This window comes from Symphalangus syndactylus, chromosome 1 (genome assembly GCF_028878055.3).
Source record: "Symphalangus syndactylus isolate Jambi chromosome 1, NHGRI_mSymSyn1-v2.1_pri, whole genome shotgun sequence".
Taxonomy (NCBI): Eukaryota; Metazoa; Chordata; class Mammalia; order Primates; family Hylobatidae; genus Symphalangus; species Symphalangus syndactylus.
Genome location: NC_072423.2, coordinates 12,232,501 through 12,246,082, shown reverse-complemented (window position 1 = coordinate 12,246,082; position 13,582 = coordinate 12,232,501). Strand labels below are relative to the sequence as shown.

The 13,582-nt window shown below is 35.3% G+C and overlaps 1 protein-coding gene across 4 annotated transcripts in view; it reads left to right on the top strand.

Annotated features, from left to right (window-relative positions):
- ZNF407 (zinc finger protein 407) overlaps positions 1-13,582 on the top strand; it is a 477,787-nt gene that overhangs the window by 44,842 nt on the left and 419,363 nt on the right. For all 4 annotated transcript variants that reach the window (XM_055296335.2, XM_055296328.2, XM_063633737.1 and 1 more), the window contains one exon: positions 4,950-5,064. In XM_055296335.2, coding sequence (XP_055152310.2) covers positions 4,950-5,064 — 115 coding nt within the window. The remainder of the gene's footprint in view (positions 1-4,949; positions 5,065-13,582) is intronic.

The following is a 13,582-nucleotide window of genomic DNA, read 5'->3' as shown; positions in this document are numbered from 1 at the left end:
AGTGGCACCTTATAATTTCAGAAGACATGTTAAGTGACTTTTAAGGAATGGAGTAATCAAATTTTCTTACAATATTAGCGATGCAAAAATATTCATCATTAGATATTTTATATCCAAAAGTGTAACTTCCGGGTAACAAGATTCTACCTTTGTGGATCAAAATTAGCCACCACTTTCCAAAGTTAACATGTGCTGGGGATCTGGTGTTCCTGGAGGTAGCACCTGATTTAGTCTCTGTGCTCTGTCACAGTTAGTGTTCCATTTTAATGTTTAATTTTAGGTGGAAAGTTTTTAAAAAAACATTTTTTTTTGTGGAAAATGCATAAGCTACTGTTCTAAATTTATGTAAAAATTCACTGCACTGTTTCTGTAAACCTGCCATACATTCTTTATTTTAAATAGACAGCTTTTCTAAATCACTGTGCTCCGCTTAGACAAGTTCTGTCTCCATGGTTGAATTTATGAGTGGATTTGAATAATAAATTCACATTTCAATGAACATATTTTCATTAAAACTGCAAGGTTTATTTTACTGTACTTTTAAATAATGGCTTATTATTAAAGCTATACTTTAAATTCATACAGTTTTTGAAACTTAGTGCATGGTTACGAGGAAGAAGACAAGAGTATGAAGCATTATTACTAGTTTAGGGTGATTAAAGATAGATAAAAGTTTTTCATTGAAGGAAGTAATGGGGCAACCTGCATAAGATTAATCTAAATAAATACAAACATTGTATTTGTGATCCCAAATATTCCTATGCACTGCAGCCATTTTTGGGGAATAAGTCCAAATGCTTATTTGTCTGCGCTGTCGGTATCTCTCTCAGTGCCTTGTTGCAGCTTTCTTTCTGAAATGATACAGTTTTAGGAATAAGACTTGTTCACATGCGCAGAAAATATGTACTTTCTTAATATGCCCTCTTAAGGCAGATAAAACTGAATAAAACTAAGAGGAAGATGCTAATGGAGCTCTTTTTAGAATTCTTTATGCAACTGTCTGGTTAAGACATGTTGCTTATAATTGATGTGTCCATTACTTGAATTCTCTTGTAATTATAGTCAATAAGTCTTGTAAATGTGTTAAAGCTCACTAAAAGCATACAAATTCAAGAACAGAGTAAGGCTAATAATTTAAAATAATCAATGTAGGCATTTCAGCACTTAATTTCCCTTGTGTGTTGATAGCTGATCATTCTTAATCCATTAAGATTTATTTAGTCGTTTACAATGCAAAATAGGTTTGCACTGGTCACTTGTGCCATTTGAAAATGTCCACCAGGTTAAGTGCAGAATGTAGTCCATTAGTCTTCCTTGACTATATGTATTAATTGCATTTAAAATCAAGTTAATGTGGATGTGAAAGTGAGGTAACTATCAATATGTGACAAAGTAACCCTACTTATATAAGTTACATCATTGATTGTAACATTTAGTAAAAGTTAGCATAGTTTTTTTTTTAAACATCTTGTGTTGGTCTTATCAGGAAGTACATTTTTATTGTGCTTTGAAACACTACCAAGAGCCCTGTTCCTGAGGACACAATACGAGTCTACCATTTCAATTTTGCAAGTCATTTTTTGGGAAGTTGATCTCCAGGTTTTAATTCAGGGTTTTTTTCTTGGAGCATCTTAAAATGAATTGCTTTTCACATACTTTGCTTATGTCCATAAAATAGTAATGCAGAGACTGTTATTAATGGTTAACTGGAAAAGAGCTTACTCTTCCAATCCCTGTTTTCGTATTTTGTGATTTACTATATGTTTTATATAACCTTTTCTTCCCATCCTTAGCAGGATAAAAGCAGCACTATAAGAAATAAATGAGTTTTGGTTATCAAGCATTGTAGGAAAAAGGATCCTAGAGTCTCCCCATGTGCATGCTACTACGAAGCAATCAACATGACCAGAAAGGGCAGTGTTTGCTTTCACATTACATTAGCAGGACTAAAAAACTTCGTTTTCATTTCTCCCGCATTGGTCTGTTAAAGTTTTATTTCATGTAACATGGGCTACTGTTAAGTACCAGATTGTCTGAAGCCATTCGTTTTATGTTTAGAGTGCTCTGGTCACTAATGCCATCTCAAAATGTTCCAGCGAGATAGGGAGTGTGTGACTTCACTAAGAAATTCTGAAGTTAGGGCTGGTAGTGTTTGTAGCTCAATACGTGACAAAGGACAGACAGCTCAGTAGGAGAGTTAATCTGTAGACTTTAAGCACAGTGACCACAAAGACTTAACGTTGTTCACTGCTTCGTCTGTGTCCCACATTATTTGGCTCTTGGTATATCTTGATGAGTGAATAAATGAATGAGCAGATGAATGAATGAATGAAGTGTTTGAATGTTTAGGGAGGATTGTAGAACGATGGCTCTAGTTGTTAGATGATGGGTAATATACAACTTTCTTCATTCTTTTAAGATCTAAAGGCTTTCATTTGCTATTTTCTCTTTAATGCTAATGGCACATCTATGTATGCATAGCAATTAGTAATGACTGATGGTTGAGGAGCCCCTCTAGGTCTGAGTGAAGACCTGGATTTTAAAGTCCTTGAAATTCTTTCGGCAAAGTAATAAGGTACCAGAAAGATAGAGAGCCTCTTTAGTTTTTCCCTTTGAAAAAACCTTACGGACCAAATGAAAACCAAAAAACCTACTGAGGATAATGCTGTTCCAAGGAATGGAACTGTTGCAAATAATATTGTTTTTAATAATCAAAATATACCTGAGAGAAATATTTGGAGATCTGCGATTTTACAATTTTGTCTTATAAACACTATGTCTGCATTCATTTCGGAAAGTGCATAGCAAACATAAAAACGGAAATGTTATTAGTTAGGAAAAAAGGGCCCCCCGCTTTTTTTTTAATGCGGAGAAGTATTACCTCTGCTAGTATTTGAATTTTTATGGCACAGAAAGGAGATGTTAACACAGTCTACTCTGAATATAAGATGTGAAGAATAGTCAAGGCCTCCATGATTCTGGGTGAAGCAGTCAACAAAATAACTCATTTATGTATTGTCAGCATGCTGTGCTGTGATCACTGAGACCTGCAGAAACTAGAGTTTTCCACAAAGGAGCAATGGACAGTAAATTGAACACACCAGAGACCCCATGTCCCTTTCTCTGTGGCATCTGTGCCACAGGAGGAGGAGTTAGTCACATGGCAGGTGCTGTGTGAGCAAAATGAAAACTCAAACCCATGAGACCTTTTACATCCATTCACCAAAATTGTAATACAAATATTGGGAGAGGTTGATCTTCTTTGTTTCGAGTCCTGATATTATCGTTACTTAATAATGCCCTAATTACCCTATTATCTTTAGAGCATTTAAATTTAACGTGTTGGTAAATTGGTTCTTCACATACTTTACAAAAGTCCCATTATAGAATTCTATGTCTTAGTGAAATGTTCAAAGTAGTGATAGGCTTGGTTTTATCAGAATCATTTAAATAAACTGTATTTTCTAATGTGACTGATAGAATGTGATTGCTGTAAGCTGCAGTCTCAGCCTGCTTTTGACATTTAAACATGTAAACCTGACTAGATATAACCATTCAGGTGCTAAATATATTTTACATCTACTTCTAACAGCAGAAATGGAAATATTAAGAGATCTGGCTTCATTGTCATTGAACTGTGAAATATTCAACCTTGTCTGCCGGTTCTTAGTACTGTTGACTTTTTTATTTCTGTTGGAAGATTAAAATTAAATGCTTCACTTTTTTTGTCAGCTTTTGGGAATTAAATTGAAATCTAAGACTCTAAAATTTTTTACTGAGTGCTTCAATTTCAACAAAGTATTCTTGGAGGATTTTTTTTTTTTTCCAAGGACACTGCACAAAGGTTCATTGATCAAATATGATTTATTACAATTTTTTTAATTTGAGCTCTTTGTATATTTATTAAAGTTCACATATTTCATGTTCTATCTAACTATAGTAGAGGGAGTATTTCACCATATAAGTACTAAATATGATATGAAAAATCAGGGAACATACTGTACTGATTTTAAACTGGTTTTTATAATTTTGATTTATTTGAAGATGTATTGGTTAGAAAGTTTGGAAATGTTGTATATATTTTATATCTTAAAAGAGTGTTGTTTCTCATTAATGTGGATGATTATCTGTTAATATGTTTCAGTTTCAATCTTATCTATTACTGACACTAAGTGTGTAGACTTTGAAATAATCTTATTTTCTCATTTTTGAGTATAGTTTAATCTTAGTTCTTTACGAAATGATTTAAAAAATTTTGTATGCTTTTTGTGTTGAAATATTTGTTCTTGAAATTAATAACCAAAATGTCAGTTCTTCCAGTTTGTTTAATCATCATCGATTCTTGACTATAAAAATGACCATAAAAGCATAAAAATTTATCTACTGTATATTTATAAATTGTGTTATTAAAAATATAGGTAATAATTTGGGACAAATGCCAGGAAAGAACCTGAAATATACCATTGTTTTAATGTGAGTGAATTCAAAGCCGGAGAAATATGAGGAAACAAGGAGGTGGCCACAGAGAAATGTATTTAATGATAAATATGCTTTTAAAAATATCAGCTGCCCTGCGTGCATTTGTGTTTTAAAAATGTTCCCTTTGAAGTGTTGAGTGACTTTAAGGTGTATTTTTGTGAATTATAAGAAAAATATTTAAAATTATGTAGCTCATCTCATCTACTTAGTACTGCCCAGCAGTCTCACTTTTGAGTTTGAATCTTAGGATTGTTAGTGGAAGTTAGGAAGACTCACTGAAGCAAAGTCTTCAGAGTAAAATAATTAGGGAATCAGGTCTATACAAGTTATAAATGAATGCAAGTATTCCATTTTGGGTACAGAAATTCTTAATTAGGTTAAAGGTATGATTTAAGATTTAGTCCTCTTTTCTAAGCTATTGGTGATGTATTATTCAAAATCAAATCATATTTTATGTTAAATTTACTCAGGATCAAAACCATTCAAGTGCAAGATATGCCATTTTGCAACAGCTCAGCTTGGAGATGCCAGAAACCATGTGAAAAGGCACCTTGGGATGAGGGAATACAAGTGTCATGTCTGTGGGTGAGTAAATTGAAGCCATCTCTGCTGCGTGAACCAGGAAGCATGTGCAGGATAGCCATTGTTTCGGAATTCAAAACCGATAGGAGTAAGAGTGGCTAAAATTATGCATGCGTACCCTCCTTTCCATTGTTATGGTAAATTCCTTAAATACAGTTATGACATTCTTCTCCCACTTCTAATCCTGTACTGAAGATGAGCAATTTTATGGGCTACAAGGTCAATTTGAACCTGTAATCTGTAAATTGACTAAATTATAGGATGTTCATTCACATTGCCAGAGAGAACTATAAATTCCATTTAAAGACATAAAAAAATACATAATATAGCTTTAGGAATGTATATGTATGTTTTTTTTCTTTTGCTGTACTGCTTTAATTTTTTATCACATGAGTAGCTCTGGATCCATTGGACTTATTCTATAAGGAAAACAACAAAAGATTTAATTTCAGATGGCTGGTTACCGATTATTAAGGGATGATGCTGAAGAAAACTGTTGTTATGCATTTTTGTGTAACTTTATTTCAAAACTTATTTCCTTTTTGAGTTAATGTTTCTTTCTCTGAAGAATCATGTACAATGTTTAACTGTTACTCAAATGTGTTGCATTTAATAGAAAGTGCTAAGGTGCCTTAATGCAAAACTAATTAATTTAGCAGAAATGTTTAAAAGGTTTTAAAATGCTAGATCATACATGGTATAACATAGGACATTCAGAGGTGGATTTTAATACCCTACTTCTGATTAAAAGTATATTTTAATGCTGTTATGCTAGAGAAATTAATAAGTGCATCATATAAAAATTCTTCATGTGAAACCTGAGAAACTTGTAGTTCTTTTGGCTAATTCACAAAATACCACAGGCTCAATTACATTATGCAGCGTGCACGTATTATATTAGGTTTATTTTTTTAGTAGAAGATTCTGCTGATTGATAGTACCATGTAAATACGTTTTATGTCAAAAACAAGTTCTGTTATTTGTTGGACAGTACACTTCATCCCAGGATGCAGTGGTGTATTTTGACCCTTAGGATAGTTCTACAAATACCTTTGCAAGCAGTTTTATGAACCATGGTCTGTGATATATTCATTGGCAGAATTGATGGTTCAGTGACTTGCAGCTAAAGTAAATGAAGATGACCCTTTGCCCTAAAGTCCCCTGAAGATGAGTGGGAGAATGAGTTTTGTTACTACTGATTTTAGCTGCAAGGGTCAAGTGTCAAATGGTTCATTTTAATTGCCGTAGGTCTTGGAAGTTTAAAAGATAGCTCATTTATTGTTTTTACCATATGAGTTATAGGAAAGAAGAAGGCCCTGACTCCAGTGAAAATTTGCTATTAGGTGGCAGTAAGCAGTTTTTCTCTCATTTCTGAGAAATAAGTAAACAATTTTTGCATACTCTGTCAATAGAGATCTAATTCCATTCATTTTTTAATTAGGGTTACTAAGACCCTGGAAAGAGAAGAGAAAGCTTTTTACAGAACAGTTTCTAATGTGTCTGGTATCAAAAAGAATACATAATTGATTGGCATTAGTTGTATAATTTGAACAGTGCCCACCCTGCTCGCTAACTGCTTACTGCATACAGCTGAAATATTGTATGAGTAGTTCATATATTTGATCCTGGAGATACAGAATTGTAAATGATTGTACATATATTGAGTTTTATACTGCCTTCAGCGAGAGAGCTATGCGTATGTGTGCGTATGTAGAACAAGCATTCTAGAGTCCAGAATTGTATTTCTTAGAATTATGACAGCCATTGAATTTCATCAGACTAGGAAATAATAGTTCTCTTTATTTTTTTACAATGAAATTTGGTTTAAAAGTTAGGTAGCAATAATTTTAACGGTGACGCTGAAAGTTCCGAAGAGTTGCAGTAAACTGAAGAATACTTATTGATCTATGTAGTTGGAACAGAATGGTAGTGAATTAGGTACCCTTCAATGTTGCAGAAGAAGTATCATAGGTTGTGTCATATTTCATGTGTTTCAAAGGGATAGGGCAGTGTATAGGTTAAAAAAGTGAAAAACATAAAAAAGTGCAAGGATTGGTTATCAGATTACTGGCACTAGAGAGTATTTGTACATTAACATCACTGACAAAGTCAATTCATTATCATTGATGGCTAAATAATCTTAGAAATGCTCAGTGGACCTATTAGTTCCTGAACATAAGCAGCTCATGCTGCATTTCTTCATTAGCTTTAATTGCTATAAATTTTACCTTTTACAAAATCATGCTTTAAAAGGTGAAGTGATCTTTCAGGAACATTAACTCTATAATTTTGTCACAAACAGAAGGTCCTGCATTATGTTTTCTTTTCCTTAGTAGTTAGTATCTTAGTGTCTGCCTTTTAGAATTTTCTTAATGATCTCTTCATTATTTGAGTTTTAAGGAGTTATTTCTCAAATAGTCTTGATTAATAATAAAAAAATTGGGCAGCCACATTTTTAAAGTGAAATTATTACTCAGAATATTGTATTTTTTCTTAGTAACCTCTTGGTTTTCTTGAAGAAGAAAACTAATATTTTATGGTGAAGTTGATGGAAACAACAAACAGTATTGAGCTCAATATTAATGTCTCAGATTATTTGTAATTGACCTCTTTTTCAGGTCTTTATATTAGATGATTTTGGATGCTCATCAACTGCACGTTTTGTGTTTTTCATTAACACGTAGTTTTAGGGTTGTGCACTAGCAACACCCTTGACAAAAACTGCCTTTTAAACTTTTGTATAAGTTGTCTGAACCTAGACTGATTTTCTTTGAATCTTCAGGATCAGTTTTAAGATACCATTACCCCCTTTTGCCCTGCCCCACTGGCAAATCTTAACTACTGTATATCTTGAGTTTAAGTTAGTTTGACAGAAGAAGCTGAATGTATTAGATGCCTAATTCCTATTAGGTCGTTAGGATTAAGAATTCAGAATTTAAGTTTTGTGTACTCAAGGTTTACCTGCTCATGTCATGGTAAAAATTTAAAAAATGTATTGCTTTGTACATCATGTTTTAAGTACATGTTGTGGATAACTTCACGTTAAGAGCCATTTATTTTACTTTCACTTTTGGGGGAACCTTTTTTTTTTTTTTTTGAAAAGTTGAGTTTCTTACTTGTTAAAAATATCCAAATGTGATCGAGAGGGGAATTTTATAGAATATACATATGTTTATATTTAGGCACTTGATGGATAGTTAACATGAAAATCTGTTATGACTCTGACATAGGGCTTAGTGGGAGAGAAAGTAAGAAATAATAGAAACTATACCTATTTTTTATAGTTAATGCTTTTATTTAATAATTTTGTGTTTAGAAAATAGGCCAAATGCGTATTTTTATTACATCCATGATCTTTACCTTTATTTCTTTCAGTAGTCAAAAACGTAAAAATCTCGATGACTTAAAAAAGTTATTTTAGGCACCATGTCTTGTTAAATTCTTTTAAGTTTATTTTATTCTCTATGTACATATAAGGTAGTATACCTGGTACTCTAAATAGTATTTATGCAGTGCATTGTGGTCTAATAAATAGCCTTGATTAACTTTTATCTCGCTTGTTGATTTCTATAGCTTTGTGGATTGCTTACCTTATGCTTATTATCCCCATTTTACTGATGGGAAACTTAATATTCAAAGTGTTTTTAGTGATGTACTTAAATTATTCCACTAGTAATGGTAGACCACTCTTTCTTCCTTTTAACTATTTCTTTTCTTTATTTCTCTGCTTTTTATAACACGTGTTTTTGTTCCTGACTTTAGTTTGTACTTTTTTTTTTCTCTCTAAGTTGTTTTCACTAGCATGTAGGAAATGTAACTTATCTACTTTCTCCTACCATCCACTTTTATTTTCTACTTTTGCCCACATTTACATTTTTTAAAAAAATTGCTTGCACATTGCTTTACTTTCATATTCTGATATTGTCTCTCTCTCTCTCTCCCCAAGTTTCCCTGTTTTATATTTCCCACTTATAAGTGTTGTATTAAATAATTTTATTTTTTCCCACTCATTCATGTGTTGATAATTTATTGCATTTACTTGAGGCTTACAAACTGAACGTATTTGTGTAATAGCAGGAGGTAAGTGTCTAAAAGTATAAAGATTATATCATCCCATTAATATGAGAGGGATATAATTGATAAACTAGGGTTATTGTTTTTGTTTTGCAGTATTAGTTTTTTTTTTAAGAGTTGTAGAAAACTAATAATTAGCCTGTGATTTCAACAAACCTAAGAAATGATAACCAAGTTTGATATGCCATTATTGAGAAGTGCAGACCCTCGTGTGCATGATTTAGGAGTTGCATTGTTGACTGATTGATTTACCTAAGTCTCGTCTTGATCTTGTGTATGGAGTTAAATAGTTGAAATGAATTTACCTAATCAGGAGAGTATAAGGGCATTTTCTAAATCTGTCACATCTGGGTTCATGAAAAGATTCCAGACATTTTAAAATTGTATATTAATGTGCTTATGAACTGTTTATTCCTAGTTGGTTTAAGAAACCTTAAATAGAAAGTTACTAATGCAGTAAAACTCTGTGTGTGTGTGTGTGTGTGTGTGTGGCATTACCTAGTTTTTGTGCATTAGAAGGGATCTCTATGTAGATGATTATAATGTCACTTTCTGACCTTTGCAGCTTGAATAATTGTAAATCATTGCTTCATAACGTGTCAGAGAATGTCTGTACTAGGCAATTAAATGGCAGAATATAATAGACCAAATTATTGCCTGTCATGTTTTCAACAACACAGTTAGTATTTGAGTTACACTTAATCATTACGTGCATTAGCAACTTCATTGGAATCCAGCTTCAGGCTGAGCATGAAATACATTACATTATTTAAACCTCTAATGGTACAAGTCATTTATTTGTGTTGAAGTGTACAACATGCAGAGTTTCATAAAGCAAGGAACACTTGAGAGCTTAATTTATCCAAATCAAAGTCTAAATGCAGATAAACACAAGTGGCAAAAATTAGTAATTTTTATAGGCTGGAAATATTTAAAAATACATGGTTGTGGGTAATTGTAGGCAGCAGGAATAAATTAAAATCACTATTTTTAGTCTGCTGTGAGAACTAAAGCTGTGTATACCTAAATCATTAAAAGCACCACGGAACTGCATTTTTAGCTGAATAATTAGTTACACCCATCATCTCTACAGATATATCCAAATAAAATAAGTATTTGGTTTAGCTGGTTGTTTTGGTTAAAGAGATATAGATAGGAAATGTTTATTCTATAATGTGGCATGAATTATGCTTGTAACAGTATAAAGTGCAACGTCTCTCAGTTTTGTAAAAAATGTTTAGATTAACATTAAAATGCTCTCCCATTATAAATGGTACATTATGTATTTTATCCATATAATATTTTAATATTTTTTTGTTGAATATTTTTGTCTTTAGCTTGAAATTTCACAAATGCTACGTAATGATTGCTTTCTCTCTACCTCAGTTAGGAACAAAAAATTAACATTATTCATGTATTCCTCTGATGTTAGAATCCTTGAGATACCTTTTACGTAGTGAATGAACATTTACAATTTTTAAAACTATACAAATGACTTTATTATGGGAAAGCCTAAGAGTGATCTTGGTTATAATATTCACATATAAAACTTGTTTTCTCAGATATCATCCTCGTGTATTTTCCAGTGAACTGTTTGGTGAAGCTGGGAGAGTGCTGGGGTGTTAGGACAGCAGAGTGGAAACTGAGGCAGCACTCAGCTCCTCCTCACAGGGGAAGGACAGCTCTTGTCTCCATTATACCCTGGTTTGGTTTTCTGTGGTAGTGGTTTCTAAAATTTTTGCCACAGAAGGGTGGGGTCATAGATGTATTCCATGGCCAATAAGTATGATCAACCTATAACAAAATAGAAATAAACTAAATATTATCATTTCTTGGTGTAGTAGTTGAAAACATTGGCTTCTGTGTCTGAAGTCTTTTCCAGTGAAACAGTCATGTTCTAGTGACTTAACTCGTTGCTTCTTTTTTTTTGTTTGTTTTAAAGTGGCTTCCTTGTGATTTTAAAATGCTATTGTGATGGCTAGATGTGGTGGCTCATGCCTGTAATCCCAGCACTTTGGGAGGCTGAGGTGGGAGAATCACTTGAGCTCAGGAATTTGAGATCCGCCTGAGCAACACAGGGAGACCCTGTCTTTACAAAAAATAAAAATAATTAGCTGTGCGTGGTGGTGCATGTCTGTAGTTCCAGCTATTTGAGGGGCTGCAGAGGGAAGCTCTTCTAAGCCCAGGAGTTTGAGGCTACGGTGAGCTATGATGGTGCCACTGCACTCTAGCCTGGGCAACAGAGCGAGACCCTGTCTCTAAAAAGAAATCTTGTAGAGTCTCAGGATTCTTTAACCTTCCTGATCCCCACAGTAGAATATAGGAGGGTAGCCATTCTCCTGATTTCCTTTGCCTGTTCCGTAATTTTTTTTCTTGTTAACCTTCCTCTCCCTGTTCTGTTTCTCACAGTCCTTTACTTTGTGGGTGCTTTTGCTGTTTCTTTTGCACAAGAACTGGATGAGAAGGAAGTATGAGAAATGTAGATCGAAGGGAAGCATAACCGCTGATTTATTATTTGTTTATTACTTCTCATTTGGCAGATTCTTGTGCTTCCTTTTTTTTTTTTTTTTTTTTTTTGTGGGCATGGTGACAAGGTGGTGCCCGGGCTGTCTGTGTTGCGGAAGCCACTCTAGGAGAAGGAACAAGGCTGAGTGAGAACACAAGGCTGGGAGGACGAGCTCTGCTGAGGAGCAGAAGGAAAATCTTTTCTCACAGGAGGGTTATCTTTGAGTTGGATCTTAAAGGATGAGGGGCCATTCACAAGGCACATTTGGACTTTTTTTTTTTTTTTTGAGACGGAGTCTCGCTCTGTCGCCCAGGCTGGAGTGCAGTGGTGCGATCTCAGCTCACTGCAAGCTCCACCTCCCGGGTTCACGCCATTCTCCTGCCTCAGCCTCTCCGAGTAGCTGGGACTACAGGCGCCCGCCACCACGCCTGGCTAATTTTTTTGTATTTTTAGTAGAGACGGGGTTTCACTGTGGCCTCGATCTCCTGACCTCGTGATCTGCCCGCCTGGGCCTCCCAAAGTGCTGGGATTACAAGCGTGAGCCACCGCGCCCGGCCACATTTGGACGTTTTTAACAGAGCAAACACGAGGAGAAGTACAGAGATTTGGAAGAGCACTGCAGGCAGTTTCTGAAGTGTATGTGACTAACTGGGGGAAGTGAGGATTAAACAAACATCTGTTGAATGTCAGTATATGCCAGCACTGTGTTAGTCTTTAGAGTTAAAAAGGTCAAAACAACACCTGCCTTAGCTTAGGTCAAGAAATGCCAAGTCTCCCTAGCTGCTTCAGAAAACACTTCCTTGGGCTGGTAACATTTGATATGCAGCAAGTGGAAGTTAGGCAGGTTAGCAGGGGCAGCCCATTCCAGTCAGGGGTTGCAGCAGGATCAACCATGGCGTGTGGGATGTGCACGAACTACATGGTAGTCAAGACTGCTGGAGGCTGGATTGTGAAGCCAGGTGGACAGTTCCAGGGACAATTGGGTGAGGTGGGCAGGGGTCAGGTCACAGAGCTGGGCCATGCTGAGGTGTTGAATGCTGGCCTTTCCCTCTGCTTTCCATCACTCGTTTTTTCACTTGTCTTTCTTCCCAGTTTTCTGGACTGTGTGTAGGCAGTGAAGAGAGAAGTGGAAAGCCTGGTGGGAAGTTAGTTACTGCTTCAGAATCAAGGGGCATGGGAATTGGTCAGGGAGAATTATTTTAAGATAATTTCACTATTTATAATTTTAATTAATGATGCTATTGATTTTGGGTAATTGCAATGAAAACACGTTGTTAACTGATCCATATAACTTAATGCAGCATAGTTCCAAATAATAATTAAGAGGACATATGCAGTTATGTAGCCGTGCTACCTATGTCCACATATAACTAATACCATGGTACCAGATGCTGTAATTGTTTCCATACTTGATCCTCTGGATGGGCAATGTCAGTTGGGACAGGAAACCATTAATTTTTTTTTTTTTTTTTTTTTTTTCTTTTGAGACGGAGTCTCGCTCTGTCGCCCAGGCTGGAGTGCAGTGGCGCAATCTCGGCTCACTGCAAGCTCCGCCTCCCGGGTTCACGCCATTCTCCTGCCTCAGCCTCTCCGAGTAGCTGGGACTACAGGCGCCTGCCACCACGCCCGGCTAATTTTTTGTATTTTTAGTAGAGACGGGGTTTCACCGTGGTCTTGATCTCCTGACCTCGTGATCCGCCCGCCTCGGCCTCCCAAAGTGCTGGGATTACAAGCGTGAGCCACCGCGCCCGGCCGAAACCATTAATTTTTAAAAAGTATATACTGTGTAGTAATCTACTTACTTTCCTACCTCTTAGTCCTGGGGTGCTTGTCTTGTTTCTAACTGCTCCTGTGGTCTGTGTTTCTGGAGTGTTCTCCCTCCGCACCCTTGATCCACTGTCACTTTTCTTCTGAGACCCTGTCTCCTCTTTCCCCTGCCTT